Source organism: Cryptomeria japonica, chromosome 6, assembly GCF_030272615.1.
Source record: "Cryptomeria japonica chromosome 6, Sugi_1.0, whole genome shotgun sequence".
NCBI classification, from domain to species: domain Eukaryota; kingdom Viridiplantae; phylum Streptophyta; class Pinopsida; order Cupressales; family Cupressaceae; genus Cryptomeria; species Cryptomeria japonica.
The window spans coordinates 164171946-164189032 of NC_081410.1; the positions used below are offsets into that span (position 1 = coordinate 164171946).

The window sequence follows — 17087 nt, forward strand, 5'->3', positions numbered from 1 at the left end:
TGTAATTTTAAATGAAAAGCTTGAATGAAGATTATGAATAGATCTTAATGGATGAATCCTTGCTTGTGTTTTATATTTCCGTCTTTTGAAAGAAATTATCCTGATTAAGAATTATCTCGTTATTAAGATAATCAGCTTATTGGATTAATTGTGTGAGCTAAGTGAATTGTGAAATTTAAGTAATCTCGTTGGGAAACTCTTTAGGTGTTAGTTGATGTCTTCCGCTTTGTAATTCTGAATCTTTAATATCTTGTTGTATCTTATGTGGTGTAACTTAAAAAAATAAATTATTGCACTCTATTCTTGTGTTTTGGCTTATCCCTTCGGGGTTTCCTGGCGGGGCATTACAATTTCCTTCCATCTTGTACATGCATCCAATTATGGGGGAAAATAAATATCATTGATGTTTTCTTGTGTTATTTTATAGTGACATTCTCACACCCACTCACATTGAAGAAAAGATTTACAAATCTTATTTTCTTAATCAAAATCCTTTCACATTTATTCACAGTGAAAGCTTAATATCACTTATCCATAATAGGTAGAATGTCTTATCCCTTTATTTCTATTTTTACTTCTACATTTTTGAAGATAACTCCTCTTCAATCAAGTTCAAATTAGTGTTATTGTCAAATTGTCTACCATTGCATGCTTTTTATTTGTTTTAGAGGTTACAATAGAGCATTCATATCAAGAATAATTGAAGAAAGATCTATTACTTCACATGAGCCAAACATCCTTTTATTACTTATAAATATTTACTTTTACATGTTGATTACTTATTTCACTTTGACACACACCCACCTATTAGTTTGCATGCACATTGAAGTTGGAGCAAAATATAGTGGTGAAAATTGCATTCCCATGCCCTTCTTCCTTGTGTTTTGGACCCAAATTTATTAAGGTACCCTAAATGTAATAATTATCTTACAAGTGATGTATTTTTGTACGAATCCATTTCATTTAATCATTTAATTCACACTACCTATATTTTTTGATCCCTCTCGTGGATTAGATCTATGCAATGCGTACTTGACCTAGTTTAGTTTTATAGTTATGATTTTAATACCTTATTTTTTAAATTTAGAATTTTCGCTTGGTTAACTATTTATGTTGGTTTGTGGACTTGGTTGTTTTATTTAAATACATTCTCTCATTCATTTTTAACAATAGAAGAGATCCATGGACATATATGAAAATGAGGTATCAATTAAGGACATTTAAAATTCAATTTAAATAAAAAGAACTTAGCTCACAATCAAGGTATTTAGAGCACACCAAACAATTGCATAATTTATTGTTATTTTCCAATCTTAACTTAGACTCATAAATCTAACTTATCTATGGATTTGATTGAGAACTTGAACCTTGCAATCTAATAAATTCACAAAAGTTTCTATAAAAGCTAAGAATCATTACAAGAATTTGAATATTAAAGAATCAAGGTGAAATAGTTTGTGAATTCAAGTTTATGAGTCATAGAGTCATTTATACGAGCACTTCTGCACTCATGGAGATTAATGGCACATGTGTGGATTTGAACTAGGGTAATAAACAATTTGTTGTATCTCAAAGCACACCTATATTTTTGGTATCTCTAACAATGTTTGGGGATGCATTGTGACACCATGCATACAAACTAACATTATTGCATTGCATTGCATTTACTACATGCGAGCTAGAGAATGGAGGAGTCCACCACTTGATAACATGAAAGAACCCAACTGACGATGCAATGATATTTCATTGTCATATTAACAACCTTTGAGTATACACTGACTATCAATCTAGAAATATATCAAATGGTTTTGAAGTGCTTATGAGAGTTGAGAGATCTATCTTGTTCATAAAATCATGTTGCATAAGTAAAGCATGCATGAAAGAAAGGATGCAACCAAAGGTGAAAAGAGGACACTCTATAACACTTCCTTCATGACGAAGAATAATCTTCACCATTCAGGTCAAATAAGGAATATTGTCAACATAGTGAGTTTTCTTTATTAAATTTCTTCGTCCAAGCTATCCCAAACAAGCGTAGAGTATTGACAAATAATCTCTTTATATCTATTTCAATATTTTTCCATCATCAAAATTTAATTAAATATTATTTTTATTTTCATTTAACTTTTACATTTTATTTACTCCTGACAACCGTTAATCTTAACTCCAAATTAATCTAAATTAAAATCCGACTTAATTTATATTAAAAAAATATATCTCCAAATGGATACCACAAAGGCCCTACCCCAAATATGATGATCAATTGAATGTTAATAAATATATCGTGGAACTTCTATGCTCCCAGACAAATATAATAGTCAATTAATACTAAAAAGTACATTTACTTGTGACTTCCACTGCCCCTCCCACTATACATTATATTATTAATATTGTACACCAATTAATATTATCCAAATATTGTACAATATATCATTCAATTTATATATGTACTTGAATTTGGAAATCATTTTCATTTGCAAATATGCTTTACGTTTACGACTAAAAAATGAACTTGAGTACACATTTCTTATGTTACATCAATTCTTCAATAAAGTACTTATAAATTCAACTATAGACCTCTATCAAATTCGTAGAATCTTCTATACAAATTACATTGACATAACTATTACACCTCCTTTCAATGCAAATTCTAATTCAATTATTAATTAAGTCGTTTGTCTAATTAACTTAAATCTATACTAAAAATATATTTCTTGGTGTTCTTTACATCAACATTTCAATTCACACTCTACGATCCATCATCAAATATTACGCTCAAGAATGAAAATGATGCAAAAATACAAGCACAACCAAATACAAAAAGAACAAGAAGAAATATAATAGATTTTAGAAAACCTTCTAGAAATATATTTTCAAAATAATACCACAAGTTAAGTTAGACCTCCCCAAATATGATGGTCAATTGAATGCTAATAAATATGTCTACTTATGGATGCCCCCCACAAACATAATAGTTAATCAATACTAATAATAATAATAAATATATTTGCTTGTGACTTCGGATGCCCCTCCATTATCTGTCGTTTTTTTACTAGCGAAACAACGTCTACAAGTCAAATACACCTAATCGACCATTTATTACATGGATTCATTTTTTAAATAATAATTAATAATTAATAAAAAAATTGAAAGCAATGTGAATTTTTTTTTAAATATTATTTATTTCAATAGCTACTAGGCAGGCAGACGATGTTTGATAATATCTAGAGACGTTAGAGAACTCGGAGTTCGGTGGAACGTACGTACGATTTATCGAGTTGTTTTCGCTCCCTGGACAACTTTGAATGAGCTCAAGATTGGAATTTCAATTTTGCACGCCAGGATATGTAGACATAAGCAGAATTCTTTTTTGCTGTATTTGTCGTTCCTTCAATTGCAAGCTTTTCATGTTTTTAAGGATTAAGAAGAAGCTGTAGCTTTTTGATGCAACAAACTGTTTGGAAGCAAGGATCTCTGAGGAGGTATACCCAATTAGCATCCATTCATGGTGATGGGTGATGACAAGTGCGAGAGTTCGATGGGTTCGAGAGACAGGGAGCTGCTGATTCCTGTCTCTGAGGGCGAAAAAGATGCCGAAATCAAACCTTCTTCCCCGCCATCATCTTCATCTTCTTATAACTCAGGAAAAGAGGTGACTTTTTGATTTTTCTATTTTGTTTTGACTTTTTGAGTGGTAGATGTAATCAGTATCGTTCGATCCGGAGAGATATGTTTGGCTCAGAAATTTGAAACCCTTTACAGGGTTTCATGTGATGTTTGACAAGGGTTTTGTTTTCCTTTGTTTTTAAGTATCTCTGCAAGGTTGTGAATTTCAGTCTTAGGTTTTAGTTTTAAATGATTGGACCCCTAGACTTGGTAAAGAGATGGGATAGGTGAAGGGGTTTCCTGGTTTTTTCGTTAGGTGCTACTGCCACTGAGCTTAGTGGCAAGCACCTGCTCAGTAGCGATACACCCGGATTTAAGTGGTTTTATATATCTGGAGATTAAAATAGGAAATAATTTAACTTGCAAAGCATAAAAAAATCAGCAAAACAAACACAACACTTTCACTCCAGCATTTTACTCAGTCGCAGTTTGAAAATATTTCAGCTTTTAGAAATCATAAAACTGTAAATATGATATTTACAACTTTGCAAAGTAATATATTTAATTTTTTCCCCCTCCTTTTCCTTTGCCCACTTCCTGTCTTTTCTTTGCATACGTGTAGAACAAATTTTTATTTATTTTTCTTTTTTATACTGCTCTTTTTCAAAATGTTTGGGTTTGATCATGTAATTGTTGCATCTGACAGGCATAACTTTCAGTGTGGACATGGGTTTCATGGGGTTACATTTAAAATGTATAGTTTACCGTTCTAAATTTAGGATCATTTTACCATAATTTAAAGTCATGGGATATGCAATTTTTGGGTTGGAAACTATCTGTAAGCATTTTGGTTAGTAATTATTACAAAGTACGTTGATGATACACAGACTGCTGCTTGACAAAAATAGGTTTCAATTGCACGCTACAGCAGTACTATCAAGGTGTTCTTTTGCTTTAGAAAAATATTTATTTACTGTCAAGTACGATGGTTAGGCTGTGGGAAATTTCTCTCATAAACATTACCCACTTTAATTTTTGGGCAAAAAATCCATTTTTTGTTTCAACTTAATCATGTTCATGCATTCGTTTTGTCTTTTCTTTCTAAGTTTATGGTTCCATTGTACACATCCTTGTAGGTTGTTAGTGGTCCTAACCTCAAGTTTTTCTTATATTTTCGTCTCAAGTCTTCAGCAAACCATCATGCCGATCCCCTTTGTAGTTCTGATTGTCAAGCCAATTATCTTCTTCCACAATGGTCCTTTCACCATTGTGGCCATCCTTTGTTTCACATGGTCTCATGAAAGGTTCTCACTGTCTTCATGTGCACCTCCATGATACCACTGTAAGATACTAGTATACCTATATTTAAAAAATATATGTAAAACATGCCGAGAGATATCTTATAATAGAAGAGAATCATCTGTAAAATAAATGTTCTTCTAAAATACTAAACCACCAAGAATACAAATCCATTAAAGTCCTGCATGCAAAAAGCTGTGAATCTAGCTGGAGACAAGTGGTGAGGGTTCTATTTTATTTGGAGTAATAAAATAACACTTCCACAAAAGCTGAAAGATGACATATTTCATGCATTTACCTGTCATTTGCATGTCAAATTGTTTCAGAAATGGATTTTTGTTTACGGACATTTTGATGTCATTGTAGATGCCTCTCATCATAACCAGACTCCTGTTTACGCAAAAGAAAACTCTTACACATCCAAGAAACTGTTAGTAATTTTCAGAATCAAATTTATTCATCACACCTGCAATATGGATGATTACAACAACACATACAGAACTTCGTTGTCTGAGAAAACTATAGCTGTTTACATAGGTCCGAAAAGATTATCATAGTTCACATATGACTGAGAGAGATACAATTAAAATACCTGTTCCAGGTTGCTTCTTCCCAGATTGGCAGCAGATAGTATTGGTGATTATGGAACTTGATCTCTTATTTGCAGGTGTGGTGAGACACACTGTCAAATAAGAGGACTGGCCTATGCCTCACTCGATTGTAGGCACCTCCGAGTCCAACCTTGAACAACTAACCTTGTATGAGGAAGTTCTCATTTCCTTGTTATTAATTTTGTGCTCCACTGTTTTCATTTAGATCACCTATCGAGCTCAGTTCAAACTGCATACATGATCAGTGTTGTACCCTTACAAATTCCATCCTTGATAACATTCATCTTTGTTGTCCTTAAAATATTCTGGCAAACCTTCAAAGCACCCATATTTTGAGTCCTCCTCAACCTGTTCTTGTATCATGTATGCATAGAACTCATGGTTTATAAGAGCCCTCAATGATCTTGCTTGTGTTCATGTTCTCTTTCTATTTCTTCCTTCACACATTCCGCATATTATTGTAGTAAGCATTGCCTCTTGACCTTCCTTTGTTGTTCTTCCTCCCTCCTTCCACCTGCTAGATAGCGGTGAACATTGAATGTCAGCAGATTAACGCACTTTATTTTCTTTATGCACTTCCATGTCAAACTATCCAAAATGTCCAGAAGAGGAGTTTGTGTGACATCAAACTCTCCTCATGTGAAGTATGCAGCAGTTATGTCCTAGATCACACACAAATCGGTTGCAAACTTTGCTGCTCTTTCACTATGGGCTTCACTTAGATCAAATTCTCGCTTCCATTATTTTTCTAGTTTCTTCATTTTCAGTATTTCTTCTGCAACATCTTTACAATGGCCTAATCCTTGAGATTCAATTACTAGGCAACATCTTTTCTTATGGGCTTTGGTTTGATCAAATTGTCTCCCCATTAATTTTTCTAGTTTTCTCATTTTCAGAATTTTGTGTAATGTCTTCACAATGGCCTAATCCTTAATATCCAATCACTAGGTAGCAGTGCCAAAAATGTAGAGGTGGAAATGCTTTAGATAAAAACAACTACGGTAGAAAGCAATGGTGACATCGTATACACCTAGAACATGACAAATTCCACAAAGAAGTATCATTGATTACACATGGATTATTACATGTAGCAAGGAGCAATGTAAAATATATAAATCATATGAGGAATTTGTCACAATGGCTGGACACAACCACCTGTCAACCAAAGAACAATTAGCCTTGTATACAACAATTGTTGTCTTGTACATTGCTTATGAACACAACGTTGTACATCATATGATCCAAAACTATTAACAATATATCATATAAAAGATCAATGACAAATGACAATTCCAACTTTATACCTTGTATTACTCCTAATACAATAAAGCTTTCGTATGAATCTTGGTGTCTATATCGTCCACAGTAGATAGTGCTTTTAAAGTCTTTAGTATCTGCTTTTTGTAATGTTTGCTTTATTGATACAATACCATTTTTTCTCTCCTTGTAGTAGGTCTTATTCAATCTCATTCGAGATCTCATCTATTATGGATGGTATTTTGCAAAATATTGCATGATAAGAGGCTCATGTGGAGAAATGGAACATTGATGGTTTTTGCTCATGCATAATGTTTGATCAAATTATCTCAATATTTGTGCATTAGCATGATAGAGGAGGTATGAATTAATATGATTATGAATTTCATATTTTGTAAGTGTTTCTTTCTCTTCGTGCTCCAATTTAGAGAAATATACAAGTTTTTGTTCTGAACATTAATGAGTTGGTCTTATCGAAGGGGGAATTCCATGTTAGTTATTTCTGTGACCTACCTTTTACATGATTTTGGTTTTGACATCCATGTTGCTTACATAATGAAGCCTGTAGACAATGTGAATGATTTGTGAATAAGCATAAAAGAAATTGCAGTTGACAATTGACATTCCAGGTTTTTTTTTAAAAATGTTTTGGAAGATGCAAATTGATGTAAAATAATTACTTGCTGCAGTTGTTCAGCCTACTTTTACCTGATGCATTGCTATCTTTGTATTTGTTGCCTTTCAAAAGGGTCTGCACCTATTTTTTAAGTTGATGCTATTCTTGTGTTGTGTGAAAGGAAACAAGTTATTAAAATAGTTACAAATTTAAATGCGCCTAGAAAGTAGAAAACAATGCCAGAAAATGTTTTTATGGTTCTTACCTGCTCACAAGATTATGGGGGCTTTTCTTTTCATTATACCATATCTTATATTAAAATTTTTGTTGTCCAGGCTTTCTATAAGGTGCTGCGGAGTTGGGCATCAAAAAAGTTTATGAGTGGATGGTAAGAATTATGATCCAAACTAATATTTTTTGTTGTTTGTAATTTGTTTTTTACTTTGGCACTCAACAATTGGAAATTTTCCCGATTATCTTGCCCCTAAGAGTGAAATGTGACCTTGTTTTCCAGATTGTTTGTGGCTTATCCTCTAGATTGAAGTGAACTTGTTTCTCAGATTATCTTGCCCCTTGGATGAAATTGTGACAAATGTGACCTTGTTTTCTAGATTGTCTTTCCCTTTAGATTGAAGTTTTACCTTGTTTTCAGATTATCATGCCTTTAAGTTTGACATGTGAAGAATATGTCAGGTTTGAAACCCTATTCTGCAGATAAAGATGGGAATTAGTGTGTTTGCCAGAAAGATACCCTTTCAAGAGAATCAGTTTGAGACAGAAAACGTTTTAGACCATTTCAGAAGCATGTGTTGACAGGTCACAGTCATGATAAAATACTGAAACAGCATAAATTAAGTGTCATATTATGAGTTTTTTGTCACATGTTGTAGGTCATTTTATAATATCCTCTTAAATTAGATCAGTGGTTGTGGTGCTTCTGTACATTCTTCATTACATGCTTGCAGCATTAGTAGCTGAGTTCCAAAAGCAACAGCGACTTATTTGTTTCAAAAAATAATGTTGCACAAATTCAAAACCAATTCAGGTATATTTTCAAAGAGGATTAAACGAAAAATCTGTATTGTCGGGAAACAAGCATGGAATATATTTCTTCTAAAACTTGCTTGCTAGAACATTAAGTCAATGAAGTATATAAGCAACTCATACCACTTAGATAAATATCCAGGTTTCATGGTAGATAAAAGTGGCCTTATTCCAGGCCAATAGTAACCACCACCAGCACTCTCAAGAATGTCTGGAACCTGTATGTTGATTATGTGATTTTGAAGCTTCGTGAAAATTTAGTGTCTTGATGCCATTCTGTAACATTCTTTTTTGCTTTGCAAGGCCATTGGAGTAAAGAGCAAACAAGTTAGAGTTGAAAGATAATTTTTTCGTTAAACAAAATAGAATGAGTAACTGCTCACTTTCATGGTAAATGAAACATGACATGGTCTCCAGCCAATTGTGACCACCACCAGCACTCTTGAGGACTCTGGAACCATGTATGTTAGTCGTGCAATTATGAGTTAGGGTGAAATTTAATATCTTGATGACCATTTTATAACAATAGTTGTTTTGCATGGAGCAAACAGCTAACAAGTTGAGTTGACAGGCATTTTTTTGTTTTACAAAATGGGTAATATTAGAAATCTTTCTATTTAATAGAATTGCAACTGGTTTCAATATTTCTGCATTAATGCCAAATTGGGTCTGTAATTAGAGGAGGACAAACAATCTGTTTTGCCTGGAATAAAAGCACATTATATTTTTTCTCGAAAATTTGCAGTTCAGATCAATTGAGTAGGACTGAAACATAAAAGCAATCAATATTAATTTCAATTTGTTCTCGGCTTTTCATGGTTGTTGAAATGTGACGTTATCCTCAGCTGGTTCTGAACACCACCAACACTCTTGAGATTCAGGAACCATTATGTTATTTTGAACTGTGGTGAAATTCACTTTGACGATGAATATTCTGATACATTATAGCTTGTTTTGCAAGGCCATTTGAGCAAACAGGAAATGAATTGTATTTGAAAGGAAATTTTTTAATTTAACAAAATGAGTAATTGCATGAATCTTGCTATTTCTGTTAAGATAAGAAGTTGCCTATGGAATGTTTCAATTTAATAGGATTATAAGTTGTCTTTGTTCCACTGCATTAGTTCCTTTTCCTATGTGGAAACACTTCATAAATCTCAACTTAAATTCTATTGCCATGATGCATTAGCATCCCAAAGAATACTGTTAGCCTATGAATTTATCAAGTAATATTTTTTAATCTGGTGATACTAGAGTGGACATTTTTCTGCCAAAACAAAAACATTACCAGATCCTGCAGATAAAGTTTTAATTCATGCAAACAGTTTTTTGATAGATTTATTATATTCCCTTATGGGGTGACCTTGGTCTTAGATGCCATGAACGAGGGTTATTTCATGATTCTCATCTGTAGGGGTATGCTGTCGCTACACCTAGTTGATTCAACATTCAACTTTTGTACAATTTTAAGCATGTAACATGTTTCTTGGGGTTTGGACTCTGGTATCCATTGTGAAAGTTTCGATAATTTACCATTTGAACTCATCCCATTCGACAAAATCCTGGGTTAAACATTGGGATAGAACTTTATAGAACAGGAGAGTGAGCTTGGACCCTTAATATGGTTACATTTGGCCATACTTTAAGTTTCTCTTATATTCAATGGATGCAACTGTTATATCATTAGCCATATATTTTTTTAATGTTGTTAATTGCACTTCAATGCTCAGTTGAGATCTTTTGCATGTCCAGGACAATACCTGATGATGTCGCCAGCCATGACAGTGTTGAAAATAATATATTTGTTAAACTTTTATTTTGTTTCCTTTTTGGTTTCCACTGTTGGTTTATACTTGTATACTTACTAAAGTTCCTTCCTTGGATTTTTTATGCAGTGTTATACTATTTCCTATAGCAATCACTTTTTACATCACTTGGTGGTTCATTCATTTTGTGGATGGATTTTTCTCGCCTATCTATGCCCAACTTGGTATCAATATTTTTGGTAAGTTATTTCTTTTTCCTCTATTCAGTACTAATTAACTCCATGGTTTTTTTCCCATATTGAATCCTTTGAACTTTCCTTCTTATTATGGGGGTTTTACATATTTTTCATATTGCCATGTTTCGAAAAAGCATAATTTCCATTTTCTTTTAGGGGATATGTTACCCAACTGTTTGCATTTCAATGTACAACTCAGCAACTTGGAACTCACAGCTTCCAAGGTGATAGTGATTCCCTCTTTCATTTAATGAGTCTGTGCCCAATGAGAGCACCGTTTTAACAGACAAGTATTCTCTGATTTTGTATACTTGACTTGATCTAGCATACTTGTCTGTTAAGGTTGACTAACCTGGTCACCAATTTCCTTCTTGTTGCTTGTTAGTAACTATTTCCTGTCAAGGAATTGTGTTTTGAATTTTGCAGTTATTTGACTAACAGTGACTACCTCTCTCTGCTCAATTGTTCTAAAGCTTATAGTTTATAATTGGTTGCCCCTTGATGCTCTTCTTTGGAATTCACTGCTGGCATCTTTGTATGTCTAAACTATTTGTCTCTTAACTTTGTTCATCATCATTTTCCTTTTTTGCTTGTAAGTTGAATTTCTATTTATTATCAGCTGATTTTCTATATTATGCCAGTTGCTACAAAATGCTTGTTTTTGTAGTCCAAAATTGCTTGCTCTGCTCATTTCAGGAACCCAGATAATTTCTTGTCAGAAATATTATGAGAGTTTACTTATCCAACTTAGCCTTATATGTTTGTGTTCTGTTGCTTCCATCATGTGGCAGAGTCCTACCAACAGATTCTCCTTGACCTTTGATAAATTGATTTTACCTTCATTTGACACGGTTTACCCTTGAGCCTTGGTGGGAGTTGGTTATCAACTTCAAAATGGGAGTTTTAACAGTCATCATAAGCTGCATGTCCACTTTGAACCTCAGCCTTAGTCTATTTATTGGCTTGCTGCATTTGTCATCTTGTGATAGAATTTACAAATTTTCCTTGGATTTCCTCGAGGTATCTTTCAATTTTGCTATCCTGCTGTTAGACCTCCATTCCTGTCTGGTCTTTGTTTCTGGTGGGTGTTTGCCACACAAAAATCAAAAGCTTAGACAGTGAATAGGAAATTCATTAAATTATTTAGTCCAAATGCCTACGATTTTTAGGAGCATAGCAGTTTTGTACTCACTGATGTCTAGGTTTTCTTTCCCATTGTAATTAATTGTTGCAGTAGTATCTATTTTTCAGCTATGTGCATATTATTTAAATTCGTGCAATGAGCTAGTCATCTGATCAGTTTTTTTAAGGTGGAATTTGAGCATCGACTAGGTCTTTGATCTGGGAATATCTTTTTGTTTCTACCATGCTAGGAATCAAAATATTATCTCCCTCAAATTAATGGTAAATTTCAAATAATCAATCTGTTCTCTAAGCAAATTAGTTGAAAACTTTGAATATGCTGGTTGAGCTTTACCTACTTGCTTTAAATTGATGTGATGTGGTACTATATGACCTTGTATGTCACCATTCTGATAAGTCTAACTTTTTGAGTAATATTGGTTAAACGTTATGTGTAACCTCATTATTCATGGTTGTCAAGCCCATTTGTATTGTGAAAGTGTCTTTTAGTTATAACCATTTAACTCATGTATCACAGATTCTCATCTCGGATCCTTCTTGTTGGCAGCTTGATATGTTGTTCATAATAGAACGATTTTGTTGTTTATCTCTTGTGATTTTGAGATTGCCTATTATATTTAAAAAGTAATAAAACACTAAATGTCAATATTGGGAAACATTTTTATTGAACGACAAATTAGTTTTTTTTTAATGGTTTTGTGTAGAGTTTACAATAATAAATAAGAGCTTTCTTACTCTCTAATGTTTCCTCCTTTTAAAGGTTTTTTGTAGCCTAATCTTTGCCTCTTTGGCTTTATCATTCAACCTAAGTGTTGTGACGTTTTCACACATTGCTCCATTGCAAATGGGGATCCCCACTTTTTTTCGCTTTCTAGGTTAGTTGTCTTAACTTAGCTGTTGGTAGTTGTCAAGTCTTTGCTATTAGCCTTTCATTTGTGAGATGTGTAGCTTGTCTCGAGCTTATCAAGTCTCTCTCTTTAGGATGAGGTGGAAATTTGGCTAAGGCAAGAGAATTCAAGGATCTTTGAGATAGGGATATTTCATCCCTAGGCTAAGGATATTGCCACCACTTCCTCTGCCCAACCAAGGCATTAATAACACTTCCTTTGCCCTCCTAAGTTTCTGACCTGCCTCTCCCAGCATTGCCAGTGGATGCCCAAACTCCAATCATTCCACAACCCTTCCACTTCCTTCTTTCCTCCCATATCCCTTCATCCTCCATTATTTTACCCTTTACCTTCCACCCGTCCTTCTTCCATCCTTTACCTTCACCATTTCCTAACATCTCATCTCTTCCATCTTTCCTTTCATCTTATCCTTCACCTTCCTTCACTCCCACTTTCTACCTTCCATCACCCCACTTCCCACCTTTCTTACTATCTCTCATATCTACTGCTTCCTACATCCTCTAACCTACATGTCATATTCTTTACCCCCTTATTCCTACCTATCCACTACCCAAATTTCCTTTTTCTACCTCCTACCCCTATCCTAGCCTAGCCTACAGCCTGTTGTGATGTATTCACACATCACCCCATTGCAAATGGGGACCCCCACTTTTTTTTTGCTTTCTAGGATAGTGGTAGAGGCTTTTGCTATTACCCTTTATGTTGAGGAGGTGTAGTTTCTCAGGTTTCCAGATGGAAATCAAGTCAAGTCTCTCTCTCTCTCTTGATTATTAAATGAAGTTAGTTAGTTGTCAAAGCTCAGGAAATGAATGATTATATGATGATCATTCCATTGGATCATCATTTGGCTTGTGAGATGTGAAATGAGGTGTCTTGGGCGAAATTTGACTAAGTATATGAAAATTTCCTTTGCTCCCTCAATGGAGCGGCCTGCCTTCCTTTGCTACTTGAAAGGAGCGACATGACTTCCTTTGCCTTCTAAGAGGTCCAAGATGTCTTTGCTCATTGTGAATTGCAAAATAGTGCCCTTGTTAAGCAATGATTTTGATCTTTTAACCAGCCTAGTAGACATTTTCTTATCATCCAAGAGGTCTGATATAGATGCAAGAGTTCGTTTGAAGGTGAATTGATCAACTTAGACACATGAAGTACATAAAACCTCAAGCATTTCTTATGCTTCACCTTGTATACAATCTTGCCTTTGCCCATTGACATGGCATGAGCAAGAGAAGGGATCTAATTGATGAAGAAGTTGATGGAATACTGCTGGAAATGGCGATTTCAAGCCATTTCCTTTGCTCCCTTGAAGGAGCGATATCATTTCCATTGCTCCCTTGAAGGAGTGATTTCACTTCCATTGCCCCCTCATAGGAGCGAACTTATTTCCTTTGCTCCCTAATAGGAGCGAACTTCCTTCCTATGCTCATTAAAGTCTCCAAATTCATACCAATGACCACGCCAAGCAGCTGCATGAACAAGCAATTTTGGCACCAAGACTTAAATTCAAAAGGAAAATGTTTAAAACGCAGCTAAGTCGGCCTTAAGGGATAATATCAATTGCATTTAAAGCCTTATGAGGTCGGCCTAAGAATTGAAAGGACACATCTTTTCCCTTGCACGCCTATAAAGGCTAATTCAAAATGGTCATTTGATCACCAAAACAAAGCGAAATTCTTCTCTAAGAGAGCAGAGTAGCGATTTAAACTCCATAAGTGCAGCAAATTTCTTGAGTATTATCAGTCATCTCCTTCGATTAGAAGCACGATTAAGGATGTAGCAAGAGTGGGAAGTGCTGTATTATTATTACATTTATATGATTCTTGATTCATAAATGTTTTCTTTTCAGGTCTGATACATGGGGAAGCATGTTAGCATAAAAAATACTTCATCACATTCAAGGCATTCAAGGTGATTGCAACATTCGAGTGTTACACCAAAGAAGGATGAATTTGTGTCATGATGAACGTGGAAGAAAAGTCAGATGAAAGACTCAGCCAAGAACACTTTAAGAAGGCGAATTGGAGATTAGGACAATGTCGCATCAAGAAGGAACAACATCAGCGTGAAGAATTTAGATTCAGCAACAAGAAAATATCAAGGCAAGATTCGCACTAAAAGGAAGTGTGATGAGAAACCAAGGATCACACAACATAAAGTCAAGAACGACACCAAGGAATGACAAAATCAAGACTATGAATAAGGGAAGATCAATCATCATCACATTGAGAAAACTGAATAATGTTGAGTATCAAGAGATATTACTCAATAGTCATTCATGATGATGAATCAAGTCTACAAGTGCAGATTGAGGCAACATCCTAGTCACCACTTCACCAATCAAGAAGTTCCATATCCGCAGGTCTAGATGCAATGCACCAAACTCATCCATGGAGGCACGAACTTTGCCCCCACTGATATTGGTCAAATATTCAAGAGAAGACATGTGTCCATTTATTGTAATTATTTCATTGGCTAAGGAGCTTGATGTAACAAACCCTAATTAGGGTTTTCATATTGCAATCTTGGCCATTGATATGGATTCAATCGAGGCCATTCATTTGTAAAGAGAGCGCTATAAATGGCTTCTCTCTCTCTCATTTGTAAAGGTTAATAGCTAATAGTTAATGGTTAGTAGTTCAAGAATAGTTTAATAGCAGATAGCAGCTAGAGTAGAATAGGAAGAGAAGGCAGAAATTGTTGCCAAGTTTGTAAATAAACATCCTTTTCATTGAAGTTATGGTGGAATGTGTTGTTTCTTCTACAATTGCATGGTTTCTTATTGGATCTTCATGTTAGATCATGTTAATTAGATGAATGAAAGGATTTGTGAATGATTAATGATGAAATTCATATATCCATACCACTAGCGATTTACTGATTGTAAGTTGGCCTTGTGTGGTCAACTGGAATTCTTAATGAGCCTAACTTCAATTGCTATTCACACTTTTGATATGCATTGCCTTGATGGTGTCTTTGTTGTTGATGGTGATTTGAACATCACGTGCCTACCTTAGGAGATCGCACTAGCTTTGTAGAGTTGTTCATTGATGGCAAAGCGAAGCTTGGTTGAATTTTATCCAATCATTCATTGTCTCTTGCATTCTTAGGAGTAGTGTAGTCTTCCTTAACCCATCTCTTTTGCTCTTTTTATTCTCCAAGCAAGTAGTTAGAATCTAAGTTCCAACAATTCAAGCATTCAATTATTCAACGTAAGTTCCCTTGGATTACCAACAATCACATCAACCATTTGAGCTATCCACACTTCATGACTTGACTATAGAAACCTTGGAGTCGTCGTGGTTGATCACATCATTTAGCATTCAAGAAGATTTTGATCAAGAGAGGATAGAATACATTTGGTATTTTATTCTGTGTTTGATTGTGCATAAAAAACACATCAACAATGGTGTTGAATTTCAGGTTTTGGCTCTCCCTGCCTTTCCCTTTCTCAACAATGAGTATACTGATATTTGGTAAGTTTTGTTCAAATACGTCAAGTCTTCCATCTTTGGTCCTCTCTACCCTTTGTACGTTAGATTTTTCACACTACCGTGAGAAATGTTTGGTTGAACACGACCATCCACAAGTCTTTATGGTTGTATGAATTACACTGTTCATATATATCATCTGCTGCCAATTGCAGGTTTGAGTGTGGCCTTTGCTACATCTCCTTTTGTTGGTTCACTCACTTCCCTCGCATCTGATGGATTTCCTCCTACTAGATAATGGTGTTTTTTCCTATGTGACCCCGAGTTTCTGGGACGGGGGGACGGGGAAACGGGTTTCTGGGACGCTTTTTTTTTGCTCGGAACAGGGGACGGCTAGCTATATATATATATATGAATAATGGAATTTAATAATAGCAAGTAGCAACATAATAACATTGAGAAGATAAATCATTAAATATTACCTTAGGTTAGGATTGTCTTTCCAAATGTATCTGCATTCAAAATAAAACTTTACTTCTCAGTAAAAAAATGTGAATACTGGTGAACTTTATTTGTGCTTTTATTATTCACCAATAGAAATAAATACATGATAGTCATTTTTTATCCATTTCCTATTTGTAAATAAGAAAACTATTATCTGTTTGTATAATTATGCATGAATACAACACATCCATCTGTGGTCGAGAGCCTATTTTCACCTGTTCGTCATATGCCAAATGGTGAAGCCTCAGCTAATTGTGCCATTGGTGGTTTGTTTTTCTTTTTTTTGATCGGTAAGTGGTTTGTTTTTCTTTTTACTTATGCGTGACTATCCCATATGATATCGCCGGTGATAATAATAAAGTTAATAAACTTATTAACTTTTCTACAGACTATAGATTATAAATTATAATTTATTAAATTTATAATTTTTTATAAAAATTATAAAATTATTATAATATTTATTATGCATTAATAATTATTAATAAATAATAAATATTATAATAATATATAAGCGATTTTTAAAAAATAAAAAAAATTACTTTAACAATCAGGGATCCAAATTTAAAAAAAAAGTTAATTGCTCTTAAAATAATAATAATTTTTTGAATTTTAAATTTTTATTTTTATTTTTTATTGTTGTATCATGTATGAGCTGGGAAATGTTTCCGG

General features: G+C 34.1%; 1 protein-coding gene across 1 annotated transcript in view; it reads left to right on the forward strand.

Moving 5' to 3' along the window:
* Nucleotides 1-3198: 3198 nt before the first annotated feature.
* LOC131033243 (protein LIKE COV 1) overlaps nucleotides 3199-17087 on the forward strand; it is a 35249-nt gene continuing 21360 nt past the window's right edge. The window contains exons 1-3 of the mRNA XM_057964414.2: nucleotides 3199-3652; nucleotides 7725-7777; nucleotides 10329-10438. Coding sequence (XP_057820397.1) covers nucleotides 3506-3652; nucleotides 7725-7777; nucleotides 10329-10438 — 310 coding nt within the window. The 5' untranslated portion in view covers nucleotides 3199-3505. The remainder of the gene's footprint in view (nucleotides 3653-7724; nucleotides 7778-10328; nucleotides 10439-17087) is intronic.